The following is a 14,620-nucleotide window of genomic DNA, read 5'->3' on the forward strand; positions in this document are numbered from 1 at the left end:
TGTTGCTGCACCACCACTCCATTAGTTGGCATATCTCACTCCTGTATGCCCTCTCGTCACCACCTGAGATTCTACCAACAATGGTTGTATCGTCAGCAAATTTATAGATGGTATTTGAGCTATGTCTAGCCACATAGTCATGGGTATAGAGAGAGTAGAGCAGTGGGCTAAGCACACACCCTGAGGTGCGCCAGTGTTGATCATCAGCGAGGAGGATATGTTGTCACCAATCTGCACAGATTGTGGTTTTCCAGTCAGGAAGTCGAGGATCCAATTGCAGAGAGAGGTACAGGCTCTGCAACTTCTCAATCAGGATTGCGAGAATGATGGTATTAAATGCTGAGCTATAGTCAATGAACAGCATCATGATGTAGGTGTTTGTGTTGTTCAGGTGGTCTAAAGCCGTGTGGAGAGCCATTGAGATTGCGTCTGCCGTTGACCTATTGTGGCGATAGGCAAATAGCAATGGGTCCAGTCCTTGCTGAGGCAGGAGTTCAGTCTAGTCATGACCAACCCCTCAAAGCATTTCATCACTGTCGATGTGAGTGGTAGGGTAGTTGCAGAGTTTTACAGATGCAATATAGTACATGAGATCATTTTCTGACAGTGAGAGGCATTCCCTTGGGATGTAAATGTCAGACAGGCAGAGGTTCTAACCCAAACCAGACACAACACAATATTTATCACAAGCAGTGTGAATGTTTAGCCTTATATTGCAGTCTACATTTATCATTTTAAGTATTTTGTGTTTCAATTTTTATGAAGTGACAGATTAGTACATTTCTCTGTACAACAACCTATTGGGTACAAATTCCTCTCCAGACAACCTTCAGCTACAATGCCAGTATTTTACATATAAAGATAAATATAAAAGATGTGTGCACATGAACACTCATACACATATCATGGAAATATACAAGGACATAGTCCAGATTACGAGTCTTTGATCTAAACAGTAAGGAACCAGAAAATATATTTCTGTTGGGGTTGGAGGGAAGATTGGATCATTAGTGAGAGTGAAGACAAGTCATGTGACTCACCTTCTTGCCCTAACCGAATGGAATCTACCACTGGGGCAGCCTGCCAAGCTCAGTTATTGAACAACTGCTGTGTTAATCAAAAAATCAAGTTTATTGTCCAATGCACAAGTACATGTGTGCACAGGTGCAATTAAAGATTTGTAGCAGCATCACTGTAGCATTAGGTACTTTCACAAGTAAACAAAATTACATACAAATTATACAAGAAAAAACTCAATTAGAACAAATAGAACGTCCATTGTAATGCAAAGTGGTTATAGTGTTGCTGTGATTAGCACGGGTGTCAACGATTACAGAGAGAAGATGGGAAAATGGGGTTGAGAGGGATAATAAATCAGCTATGATGGAATGGTGGTAACTTGATGGGCCAAGTGGCCTAATTCTGCTCCTATGTCTTATGGAATAACTGGCTGCAACCTTACGTTAGCCTCCTAGTCTTAGTCCCACTCCCATCAGGGTGGAGGCTATGTAGCATCCAAGCCAGGACCAACAGATCCAAAAACAGTTACTTTCCCCAAGCAATAAGGCAGATCATGCACTAACCCGCCCCCCCCACCACATTACTTTTATCGTTTTCTGTCAGTCACCTCATGTATAGACACTCCTGTGCCTAGCATCACTTTATGGATATACAGTCAATGTTTATAAGCTATCTTATGTATTTACAGTATATTGTGTTCTTTAATTATTGGGTTCTTTATCTTATTGTGTTTGTTTGGTGCTGCATCAGATCCAGAGTAACAAATATTTTGTTCTCCTTTACACTTGTATTCTGGAATTAACATTAAACAATCATGAATTTGAATTTCAGGTTTGCTAATCCTAAAAATCCTTTAACCATCTAAATTGCAGGGATGGTATTTCTCTTTGTAATTCAACTTTTAATCTAGGTATCATTCTGGAAAATCTACCTTATGCTCCTTGCTCACAGAACTGTAGTTATGGTTTAATTATGGTTTTGTGCAATTATTCCCTTCCATTATAATCAACTAGATCTTTCCGTGAGCCATGCATAGCCTTCAGAGAACATTGTTCACCCACTCCTTTGTATTTGGTAGTGAAAAGTTGCAGCGCAGCTCACTGATGATGAAGTGTTTTGAAGTAGAGGTGTCTACTGAAGGCAGTCTTGCATTCTAGGGACTGAGGTATAATTATACAACATCCCATATCGTATCTTGGTCTACTGAAAAATAAAACACAAGCTGCTGCAAATACTTAACAGGTTAGCAGCATCGTGGACTGAAACAGTGTTAAAATTTCAGACTGATGTAAGGTTATCCATCTGAAACATTAACTGTTTCTCTCAGATATAACGGTACAGTAATTCGTGCTGCTACTTCAGAGCCCTAGCAATCCATATTCAATCATGACCTCTGGTGATATTTGTGTTGGAGTTACCATGTTCTCCCTGTGACTACGTGACTTCTTCACATGGTGCTCTGGTTTGCTCCCAGGTGCCAAAGGCAGGTAGATTGGTGGTTCATTGGCCTCTGTAAATTGTCCCTAGTATGTAGGTGAGTGAAAGTATTGATGGGAATGTGGGGAGAATAAAAATGGTAATGGCGTATGGCTAAGTATAAAAGGTGTGGACTTGATAGACCAAATAGCCCATTTCGCTGTTATATGATTGACTCCATAAATGGTGTCAACTGAGTTCATTGTTTTTATTTTATAAGTCTACAGTATTATTTTTATCAGCTTTTTAGTCTCCAAATCTTTATAAGCTGACTAGCTAATTACTAAATACTGGATATTTTGCTTAATGCTCTAAGATTACATGAACAATCAATATCGCACAGAAAAAAAACCAAAACTTCATTTCACTGTTCTGAATCTCCACTTTCCTCAAATTTTGATTTTCACTGTTTACAAACCACTCTATGTTTAAAAACCAGGTCACCATTCTCTCCTCAATAACTTAAAACTGATTTCTGTCTACACAGCGCAGTTGTCTTAAACAGCCGAGTTGCTGTGATCTGTCTGCCCCCTCAACGGTACATTGTTCCTGAAGGGACCCAATGTGAGATAGCAGGATGGGGTGAGACGCAAGGTAAGGGCAATTTCCAACTTTTGAGCAAGTGTTCAAATTTAACTCACATTTATCATGCTTTAGATAAATACTTAGCCGTTGTTTGTAACAGCTCACAGTTTAAGTAAGAGGATTTACATCGGTCCAGTTTCTCCATTCAAACTGAGATAGTTAGTGATGATGGCACGTATTTAAATCCTAACAATGATCTTGCTCCTTGATCTTATAAACAACAGAAGCACAAGGCACCTTCATCAAACTGGCCACTTACTACACTTGTGCAAGTTTTTCATTGTATCTGTATATCATTGCACTTGTGCACATGACAATAAACTCGACGCCTTGAATATGCTGCCTTTAAAGCAACACATGCAAAATGCTGGAACTCAGGAGGCCAGGCAGCATTTATGGAAAAGAGTGAACAGTCAATATTTCAGGCCGAGACCCTTCATAAGGACTGGAAAGAAAGAGAAGTCAGAGTAAGAAGGTGCAGAGAGGGAAGAAGTACAAGATGGTAGGAAATAGGTGAAACTGGGAGGGGGAAAGGGTGAAGTAAAGAGCTGGGTAGTTGATTGGTGAAAGAGATAAAGAGTTGGAGAAGGGGGAATCTCTTAGGAGAAGATGGAAAATCATGGCAGGAAGGAGGAGGAGCACCAGAGGGAGGTGATGGGCAGGTAGGAGATGAGGTGAGAGAGGGAAATGGGGATAGGGGATAGTGAAGGAGAGGGGATGGGCAATTACCGGAAGTTTGAGAAATCTATGTTCACGTCATCAGGTTGGAGGCTACCCAGACAGAATATAGGTGTTGCTCCTCCAACCTGAGTGTGGCCTCATCGTGGCAGTAGAGGAGGTCACAGACTGACATGCCGAAATGGGAATGGGAAGTAGAATTGAAATGGGTGGCTACCCGGAGATCCTGCTTGTTATGGTGGGAGGAGTGTCGGTGCTTGGCGAGGTGGTCTCCCAATTGGATCTCACTGACCAGTACCATTTAGGGCCCCAAACAGTGCTTCCAGTTGAGGCGACACTTCACCTGTTGTGCTCCTGGTGTGGCCTCCAGTATATTAGTGAGACCCGATGTAGATCCTATTAAGATTCCCTGTTCTCTAGCCCTTTACTTCTTTACTTCATCCCCTCTCCTGGCTTCATCTATCACCTACCACCTTGTACTTCCTCTCCTCCCCCCACCTTCTCACTCTGACTTTTCTTTTTTTCTAGTCCTGATGAATGGCCGAATGTTTACTCTTTTCTGAATTAAACATGAAATGTTTAATGTTTGAGCCTGAAATATCAAATATTTACTCTTTTCCATAGATGCTGCCTGGCCTGCTGAGTTCCTCAAAAATTATGTGTCTGCTGCTGCTGCTTTGGATTTCCAACATATGCAGATTTTTCGTGCTTGTGCTGTTCTTAATGTTGGAACAGGCAGTAATTGCAGCACTTTTCACGTCAGGAAGTTGAGATTAAAATCTGTAAAATAATACAAACAATAGAGCAATCTGGTGCTTCCAGGCAAAATGAAATGAGTCTGCGTATCCCTGCAAAGCTGGAAATATATGGACCTTTAATGAAACCTTCCTGGATACTGTTAGTGTATCCATGCAGAGCCTATGTGCTATAACTTTCATTTACCCAATGTTCCATCTCCTTGACTCTCATGTTTTTTTTATTATTTTTAATTTGAAGGCACAGGCAATGATGATGTTCTAAGTATCTTGAAAATGCCAGTAATCAGTAACAAGGAATGCAATAAGTACTACGGAGGCCGCGTGGCTGAGAGAGAGATCTGTGCTAGAACTGTTATACGGGGAGCTGGAGCTTGTGAGGTAAGCAAACTGCAGATAAAGACTCCTTAATATTAAGCCAAACCACAGATCATGAAGGTGGCATTAGAGATTTAATTAAGTGTTTCAATATCTCAGAATTCGGAGATATGAAGAAATAGCACTGAGCAGACTTCAGATATTTCATCAGTAAAATAAAGACCACATAGGAGCAGAATTAGGCTATTCAGTCCATTGAGTCTGCTCTGCAATTTGATCATGGTTAATTTATTTTTCTTCTGAACCTCATTCTCCTGCCTTCTCTCTGTAACCTTTGACTCTTATTAATCAAGAACTTATCAACCTCTACTTTAAATGTACCCAATGAATTACATAGATCAACCAGCCTGTGGCTAAAGAAATTCCACCTTATATCAGTTTCTGATTCTGATTCTAAAGGCACGTCCTTCTATTCTGAGGCTGTGCCCTCTGGTCTCAGACTCTCCCTACCTGGAGAGGGTTCAAAGGAAGCTCACAAAAATGATTCCAGGATTGAATGGTTTGTCATATGAAGAGTGTTTGATGGCTCTAGGCCTGTATTCACTAGAATTCAAAAGAATGAGGAGTGACCTCATTGAAACCTATTGAATGGCCAAAGGCCTTGATAGAATGGATGGGAAGAGGATGTTTCCTATGGTGGGAGAGTTTTAGACCAGAGGACACAGCTTCAGAATAGAGGGAGGGGCATCCTTTTAGAACAGAGATGAGGAGAAATTTCTTCAGCCAGAGGGTGGTGAAGCTGTGGAATTCTTTGCCACAGCCAGCTATGGAGGCTGTCTTCATGTAAATTTAAGGAAGAGATTGATAGATTCTTGATTGGTCAGGGCATGAAGGGATACAGGGAGTAGGCAGGAGAATGGGGCTGAGAGCGAAATTGGATCAGCCATGATGAAATACCGGAGCAGAGTCAATGGGCCAAATGGCTTAATTCTGCTCCTACACCTCATGGTCTCCCACTATTGAAAACATCCTCTCCATGTGCACTTTATGCATACCTTTTGATATATTCAGTAGGTTCAATGAGATTCACCACCCCGCCCCCCCACCGTTCTTCTAAACTTCAGTGAATATAAACTCAGAGCCATCAAATGCTCCTCATATGTTAAAACTTTCAATCCCTGGATCATTCTTCTAAAGTTCCCCTGGACCCTCTCCAATGCCAGCAAATCCTCTCTTAGATAAGAGGCTCAAAACTGCTCACAATAGTCTAAAAGTGGACTGAGCAATGCCTTATAAAACTTATGCATTATATGCTTGCTTTTATATTTTAATCCTCTTGAAATGAATGCCAAAATTGCATTTGCCTTCCTTATTAAGGACTCAACCAGCAAGTTAACCTTTAGGGAATTATGCACTGGGACTCCCGATTTCTGAATTTGTTCTCTGTTTAGAAAAGAGCCTATGCCTTTATTCCTTCTACCAAAGTGCATGACCATACACTTCCCTACACTGTATACTCTGCCACTTCATTGTGCCTTCTCCCAATCTGCCTAAGTCCTTCTGCAGACGCCCTGCTTTCTCAACATTACCTGCCCCTCCACCTATCTTTGTATCAACTGCAATCTTGGCCACAATGATTCCATCATCCAGATTATTAACATATAGTGTGAAAAGTAGCGGAACCAACACCGACCACTAGTCAGCCTAAGTTCTATCCATGCTACTATCTTTCCTGTAATACCATGGTCTCCTATCTTGTTTAGAAACCTCATGTGCAGCATCTTGTCAAAAGCCTTCTGAAAATTCAAGTAAACAACATCCATTGCCTTTGCTTTGTCTATGCTTGCCATTATTTCCTCAAAGAATTCCAACACATTTGTCAGGCAAAATTTCCCTTTACAGAAGCCCTGCTGACTTCAGCCTATTTCCAAGTGCACCGAAACCTCATCCTTAATAAAGGACTCTTAACAGCTAACAAATCACTGAAGATAGGCTAACTGGCCTATAATTTCCTGTCTTTTGCATCCCTCCCTTTTTAAAGATTGGAGTGACATTTGCGATTTTCGGTTCCTCTGGAACCATTCCAGAATATAATATTTTTTGTAAGTTCACTATTAATGACTTCTCAATCTTTTCAGCTACCTCTTTCAGTGTTCTGGGGTATAGTACATTTGGTCCAGGTGACTTATCCACCTTCAGACCTTTGACTTCCCAAGCACCTTCTTCTCAGTATAGCGATTATACTCAGTTTTGCCCAACTCTCTTGAAATTCTGGCATGTTGTATTCCACAGTGAAGAACTTATTCAGTTCGTCCGTTATATCTTTGTTCCCTAATACTACCCTTCCAGCAGTCCAGTATCCACTCTTGCCTCTTTCACTCTTTGTATCCTTGAAAAACTTATAGTATCCTTTTTTTTTATATAATATTGGCTAGCTTACCTTCATGTTTCACCTTTGGTCTCCTGTTTTTTAGTTGCCTTCTGTTGGCTTTTAAAAGTTTCCCACTATTTTTTGCTATATTGTACACCTTTTTTGCTTTTATGCTATCGTTAAGTTCCTTTGCCAGCCAGTTACTTCATCCTCCCATTAAAATGCTTCTTCTTTGGGATGAACTGATCCTTCATCCTCAGAATTCTCACCACTGCTGCTCCACTGTCATCCCTGCTCCTTTCACTTCAGTCAGCTCCTCTTTCGTGCCTCAATAGTTACCTTTACTCAACCGTTATAACGATACTTCTGATTTTAGCTTCTTCCTCTTAAACTCCAGGGTGAATTCTATCATATTAAGAACATTGCCTCTTAAGGGTTCCTTTAGCTTAAGCTCTCTAATTAAATCTGATTCATTGCACAACATCAAGTCCAGAATTGCCTTTTCTCAAGTGGGCTCAACCACAAGCTGCTCTAAAAAGCCACCTTGTGGGCATTCTACTAATTCTTTCTCTTGAGATCCAGTACCAGGCTGATTTTTCCAATCTACCAATACATTGAAATCCCCCTTGACCATTGTAACAGTACTCATTTTATATGCCCTTTCTATCTCGTGTTATAATTTGTACCCCATATCCTGGGTACTATTAATCCTTAACAAGCTTTTTACATTCATGAATGGGATGAAACATCACTAGCAAAGCCAGTTTTTATTGTCGATTCCCAACTGTGCTGAATAGTGGTTCCTCTGAAGTATTTATCTAATTTTTGAAACAAGCAGAAATGATATTAGTAATTTATTCATGACGTAATTAAATACTTTGAGCTTCCCAGCTCGATATGATGGGATTTAAACTCCTGCCTGAGCCAGTAATTCTGACTCTCTTATATAGAGGTCTAAAAGAACAGTGCAATGATGCTTCATTATGTCCAAGTTAACTTTGAGCCAGCTTAAGCCATACATGTCAACATTTAATATTCCACCTGAATAGCGTATTAAGGCCAGTAAGTGATCTGCAGAGTAGTTGAGTTGTTGATTGTGGGAGGCATAGGTATGCAGAATTAGTGGATTCCAGGTGTCACAATAGACACAGGGAATTGAATTTTGATTTAAACCATAATTTTAACTTGAGAGGATACTTCTCTAGGTAAACTGTGGGGGCTCATAACCCATATAAAAAGAATATTTTATCAGGTGTCGGAGTGTCAACAAGTAGTAAACATTACAGGATGCTCTCTGAAACCTGAAACTATTTCTTGTGTTTTTCAGCGTGATTATGGTGGGCCCCTTGCCTGCTTCACCAATGACTGCTGGGTACTTGAAGGAGTCATTATTCCAGGCCGTGGGTGTGGTCGGCTAAGTCATCCTGGGATCTTTATCAGAGTTTCAATGTATGTAAACTGGATAAAAAAAGTCATGGAGCTGTAAGGCTTTAGGTCATGCTTACAATGGAAGATGCCAAAACCAGCATCTACCCTGATATTACCACATTGTCTCCACTACCCAGCATTCCATCAATGCATTGTTAATGACAATAATCAGCTTTAACTATTTTGCAGTTAAAAACTAAAATGCAACTTGATAGTTGAACCTCATCATGTTCAGAAGAACTTGCTGTTCAATAGATCTATTATTTTGGAGGATGTATAATTAAGTAATGAATCAATTAATTTATGTGTGATACTTGTTCAATGAGAGATTTTCAATAATTACCGCTTTGCAAGAACAAATATAAAGATACAAAAAAGCTAACTAGATTTAAGTAAAAGAATCATTACTGCATAACAGGTTATTCAGCTCATCATACTGACGCCAGGGTTTTTGTCAGAGTAGTTGCAATTTGTCTCTTTCCACAGTTCTTTTCTTGCTCTTTATATTTTTAAGCTTTCAAATACATATCCAGTTTATTTTGAAAGCCATGATTGAATCTGCTTCCATATCCATTCAAGCAGTGACTTGTTTCACCAAAAAGGAGGCACGAGGAAAAAGTTTTTTTTTAACTAAGTGATTTAAATCTGCGCCGTCAGGTTATCAACCCTTCGGCAATAGGAACACCACCCCTTCACTCTGTTTGAAACTTGCATGATATTGAATACTTATATTCAAATTATATCTTGATCTTCTTTAGTCTACGCAGAACACCCCAAAGCTTCTCCAGTCTGTCAGACCCGAATAATTCTAGTAAATCACTTGTGCACCCTTTTAGTGGATACTGCCCAGAAATGAACACCAGTTTGTGGCTGAACTGGTTTTATAGTTTCTCCAACACAACTTGCTTGCTTTTGTTTTCTATTTATAACCCTATGATCCTGCATGCTTTTCTGACTTTCTCAAAATATCCTGAAAACTTCATTTATTTTATGCATGCATAATTTCAGATTTGTTTAATAATATGAGTCACACAACGTTCTAGTTATCCCTGGGATTGCTCATGACAGTTCTTATGATACATTGTAAAAACTGCTATTTTGGTACACATCATTATTTGAAATCGTTGATATTTAATCTTTCATGTTGTTACAGTTTAATCAGACTGTACTCAAACAAATACAGTGTTTCTTGGAATAATGTACCTTATTTTGTTCATTGCATTTAAAATTTAATTGTTTAATTTCCAAGCATCTTTGAAACACTGAGGTTTTGTTATTAAACCTACTGCAGATGATGTAATTATAATGATGAATTATTTAAGTATACCTTTTATTTGCACACATGATAATCGCTAACATACACTCAAAAATAAATATTCAGCCAGTCCATTTTGCAGCTACTTGGATGTCCTGGATCAACATAATCTGCTTTGTATATTGATTGGCACAGTGAATAAATATTGGACTACACCATGCTTGTTCAACATTAAATTCATTATTGCACATCACTTTAACTGTTATCTTCTTGTTCAGTTTTGAGAAATAAAATCCAACACCAAAAATACCAACTTCTGAAATGATTTCAACAGAATTCATGCCAAACTTGTTTTAAGTGTACAGCACTGAACTTGGAAAAACACCCATGCTCACTTTTTGTTCTGCTGTCAGTAAAGGGACTGGATAAACACCTTCCAAATATAAATAAGATTGCTTATCCCAGCAAAAGCATCATAGTGAGTGACTAACCCAATCCATTCTTATTAAAGATTGCTCCTAGCAAAAGCATCATAGTGAGTGACTAACCCAATCCATTCTTATTATAGATTGCATTTGTCGTGGACCGTGATACCATGTTAATCAATTCTACCTTCCTGTTGCATGAAATAAAATGGCATTCTTAGCTGTATGAAATACAATGATCAAAGTGTCAGGAAACTTACCCAAAGTGAAGGAGGCAGGGGTGTGATAGAAAAGCTAAATGTTCAGAGATAGAAAGATCTGGTGTGGGAAGAAGGAAGGGGAATGGGAAAATCATGGGTTAACAGAGAAATGGGAAAGGGAATTAGAAAAGGAGTGGGGAGGAGTCACAGAGAAAGAACAGTAAACGCAGCAGCATAATGGTAATCTTACTAGGCCAGCTGTTAGACTTCTGGACCATTGATCCAGAGACACAAGTTCAAACCTATCATTGCAGCTAGGGAATTTAAATTCAAGTACTCAAATAAATACAGAATTAAAAAGAAAATCTACTATCACTAACACTAGCTATGAAGTTACTGGTTTGTTGCAAACTTCATGTTTAATGATGTCCTTTTGGGCAAGAAATTGCCAGATTTACCCAGTCTGGCCACAAGATGCACCACAGTAGTGTTTAGCGCGACACTGTCAGAGCCTGGCAGTGTCAGAGTCGGAGTTCAATTCTGATGGCATCTGTAAAGAGTCTGCATGTCCTCCCTGTGGAATGCATGGTTTTTTTCCAGGTGCTCTGGTTTCTTCCCACAGTTCAAATATGTATGGGTTAGTAGGTTAATCAGTCATTGTAAATTGTCCAGTGATTAAGCTAGGGTGAAATTGGGGGGGGGGGTTGCTGGGCGGGGTGGCTCGAAGGACCTATTCTGTGCTGTATCTCTAAAATAAAAATAAATAAGATGCCTTACCAAAGATTAACACAAAAAAATAATAGGAGGTAACATATTGCTTGCTAACAGAAACAGGCATAAATTAGGTCTTTACTTGGTTGGCAATATGTAACAATTGGTGCTGGGACCTCAACATTTTACAGTTTATATAAATATTGTGGATGAAGGGATCGTTGCTAAATTTGCTATTGAAAAATGATTAGTAGGAGATATGTCGTGAAAAGAACACAAGACAAGGAACAAAGAGATACAAATTAACTTGTTAGGTAAAGATCTGAGAAATGGGTCATAACTCAGGAAATTGTGAAATTTTCTATTTTGGCAACAATAAAAAGCACATTCTCTAAATAAGAGATTACGGAGCTTTGAGATGCAGAAAAAAGTGGGTGTCTTACTACATAATTTGCAAAAGGCTAGCAAGTAGTTAGGAATTAAACATTGAAGTAGGTAGGTTTAACTAGTTTTATGGGGATTTGGTGACAGCAGATCTTGACTATACTGCATTGTATTAGCTTACTTAAGGAAGGATCTTAACATTTTGAAAGCAATGCAGAGAATATTTATTAAACTAGTGCCTGGACAGGGCAATTTGTTTTAAGAGGAAAGGTATTTGCTGAAGTTTAGAAGAGTGAAAAGTAACTTTATTTATTTAGATACAGCGTAGTATCTGGCCCACTGAGCTGCAACACCTAGCAGCCCACCTATTTAACCCTAGCCTAATCCCAGGACCATATACAACGACCAACAACCTACTAATCAGTTCTTCTTTGGAACATGGGAGGAAACTGGAGCATCCAGAGGGAGTCCATAAGCACATGGTAAGAATATACAAACTTTCTTACAGAGCATGCTGGAATTGAACTCCAAACTCTTCACAAGATCCTGAGAGCTTTGGGGAGTATGTTTCCTCTAGTGGAAGAGCCTAGAATCAGGATTCGACTAATCAAGGCAAGAATGCTGTTTGCTTTTCTTACCATCCTATCAAGCTCTGTAACCACTTTCAGGGAGCTAAGGTCTTGGGACACTTAGATCACTCCGCACATCACTGTTAGATGTGATCTCCCAAAATGCATGACTTCACGTTTGGCCAGATTAAGCTCCACCTGTCATTTCTCCACCCATATCTGCAACTGATCTATATCCTGCCTGGTCCTTTGGCAGTCTTCTGCACTATTCACAACACTATCCATCTTCAGGTTGTCTGCAGACTTACTCATCCAGGTCATTCATATGCATCACAAACAGTCGACGAGTATGGATCCCTGCAGAACACCACTAGGCACAGACCTCCAGCGAGAATGTCCCATAAAGCAATATCCTCTGTGGAAAGGGTTTCCAAGAGTGAGGGAGTCTAGGACCACAGGGCACAACCTCAGAATAGAGGGACGTCCATTTAGGACAGAGATGAGGAGAAATTTCTTTAGCCAAATGGTAGTGAATCTGTGGAATTCATTGCTACAGATGGCTGGAAGGCCATGGCTTTGGCTATATTTAAAGCAGAGGTTGATCAAAGGTTATGGGGAGAAGGTAGGAGAATGGGGTTGAGAGGGATAGCCATTCAGAACCCCCCCGCCCCCGGCGGCATGGAGTCACGGGCCACGGGCCAGCTCGCGCCACCGTCACCTGGTACCTCGCGCCCTTCCGCCCGCCCGTCACGTCACCTCCTCCAACCGCCGCCCCCAGCACGCGCCGCGTCGCTCCGCCCGGGATTTCCCTCCACTGTTCCACCAGCTCCCTCCTCACGATGTCGGATCTGAGCCTCCTGGCCCTGATCATCCTGCTCCTGACCTTCCTCCTGCTCGCTACCCTGTTGGCTTTGGCCTTGTACTCCGGCCTGTTAGCCAAGGTGTCGGTACGTTCCGGTCCATCACCCTTCGGCGCCCTTACCCTGGCCTACAAATACAAGCAAGGCCCGTACCGGGAGGCGGGCCATCTCTTTACAGAGAGCACCAGCATCGCACCGAAGCTGAATTGTATCGGGATTTACTACGACGATCCTCAGCAGGTAAGGGTACCACACCGGTCGCTGGGCCTGATTCGGGTGCCTATTAGCCTGCCTGGATGCACGCCTGTGCGTGATGACATCACCACTTCGCCTTACGTCAACCTGGGCTGCACATTCCAGTGCTGTCAAATCTGAGCAGCATTCCAGCTCGGCTTAGGGAGAAGCTGCTCTAGAGATGGTAGCATTAAGTTTATTTTAATTCTTATAGTTCAGCTGAAGTAGAGTTAAGTAGTTAGACTATCCCTTCAAGGACCAATGTTAGGCTTTTTTCTTCCCAAAAGCTTGGAGACAAGAGATTATGTAGATGCTGGAAATCTTAAACGACACAGACAAAATGTTGGAAGGATTCAGCAGTGCTGCCAGCATCACGCATCAAGGATCAACTTTATTTGCTATATATATTTACATATATTAGGAATTTGCTGTGGTCTGTTGGCGTGCTATGGAACAAAATACAACATTCAACCATTATAAGAATAAAGAATTATTTAAAAAAATAAGCTTAGAGTTTAAAGTATGGATGTGAAATAGAATGTGCATAAATACCACCTGTATTTACAATGTAAACAACATTGTAAAAAGTAGGTTAAAGTGTTTACAGTGAAGTGCAGTGACTGAGGTAATAGATCGAGGGGGTGGGGAGGCTAACTAGAATGGTTGATCAGATTAACTGCCCAGGGAAAGAAACTTTTGAGATGGCACAAAGCTTTTGTTTAAATGAACAGTCAATGTTTCATTACTTCTCTAGATGCTGCCTGACTTCCTGAGCTCCTCCAGCATTTTCTCTGTGTCCTGTCATTCTGTGGGATCATAGATAACCCATGTTTGGAGTGCTTGTGACAGAGCATTTTGAAGATAGTGGACCAAGTTACTAGGACGTTGTAAGAATGTAACAGATGGTCCAAAAATTAAAGTCCTGATTCAGAAGAAGGCCAACGAAAATACGTGTAGGAAGGGCATGGTACAACTTCATATAACACAGACTTATCCTAACTGGATTACTTTGTACAATTCTGTTACCACACTATAGTAATAATGTGGTTTAACTATGATACACATTACAGCCAAAGAATGTCACAAAGGTGCTTAGGAGTAGATACAGAGGAGATGTCAGGGGTAAGTTTTTTACGCAGAGAGTGGTGAGTGCGTGGTATAGGCTGCCGGCAATGGTGGTAGAGGTGGATACGATAGGGTCTTTTAAGAGACTTTTGGATAGGAACATGGAGCTTAGAAAAATAGAGGGCTATGGGTAACCCTAGTGATTTCTAAGGTAGGGACATGTTCAGCAGAACTTTGTGGCCCGAAGGGCCTGTATTGTGCTGTAGGTTTTCTATGTTTCTGTGTT

The 14,620-nt window shown here is 40.6% G+C and overlaps 2 protein-coding genes across 2 annotated transcripts in view; both read left to right on the plus strand.

Moving 5' to 3' along the window:
- mst1 (macrophage stimulating 1) overlaps nt 1-10,134 on the plus strand; it is a 90,012-nt gene extending 79,878 nt beyond the window's left edge. The window contains exons 16-18 of the mRNA XM_063067771.1: nt 2,984-3,090; nt 4,756-4,895; nt 8,531-10,134. Coding sequence (XP_062923841.1) covers nt 2,984-3,090; nt 4,756-4,895; nt 8,531-8,689 — 406 coding nt within the window. The 3' untranslated portion in view covers nt 8,690-10,134. The remainder of the gene's footprint in view (nt 1-2,983; nt 3,091-4,755; nt 4,896-8,530) is intronic.
- Nucleotides 10,135-12,716: 2,582 nt separating this feature from the next.
- Nucleotides 12,717-14,620, plus strand: part of LOC134356716 (testis-expressed protein 264 homolog) — a 440,281-nt gene continuing 438,377 nt past the window's right edge. The window contains exon 1 of the mRNA XM_063067773.1: nt 12,717-13,275. Coding sequence (XP_062923843.1) covers nt 13,015-13,275 — 261 coding nt within the window. The 5' untranslated portion in view covers nt 12,717-13,014. The remainder of the gene's footprint in view (nt 13,276-14,620) is intronic.

Source organism: Mobula hypostoma, chromosome 15 (genome assembly GCF_963921235.1).
Source record: "Mobula hypostoma chromosome 15, sMobHyp1.1, whole genome shotgun sequence".
Classification (NCBI taxonomy): domain Eukaryota; kingdom Metazoa; phylum Chordata; class Chondrichthyes; order Myliobatiformes; family Myliobatidae; genus Mobula; species Mobula hypostoma.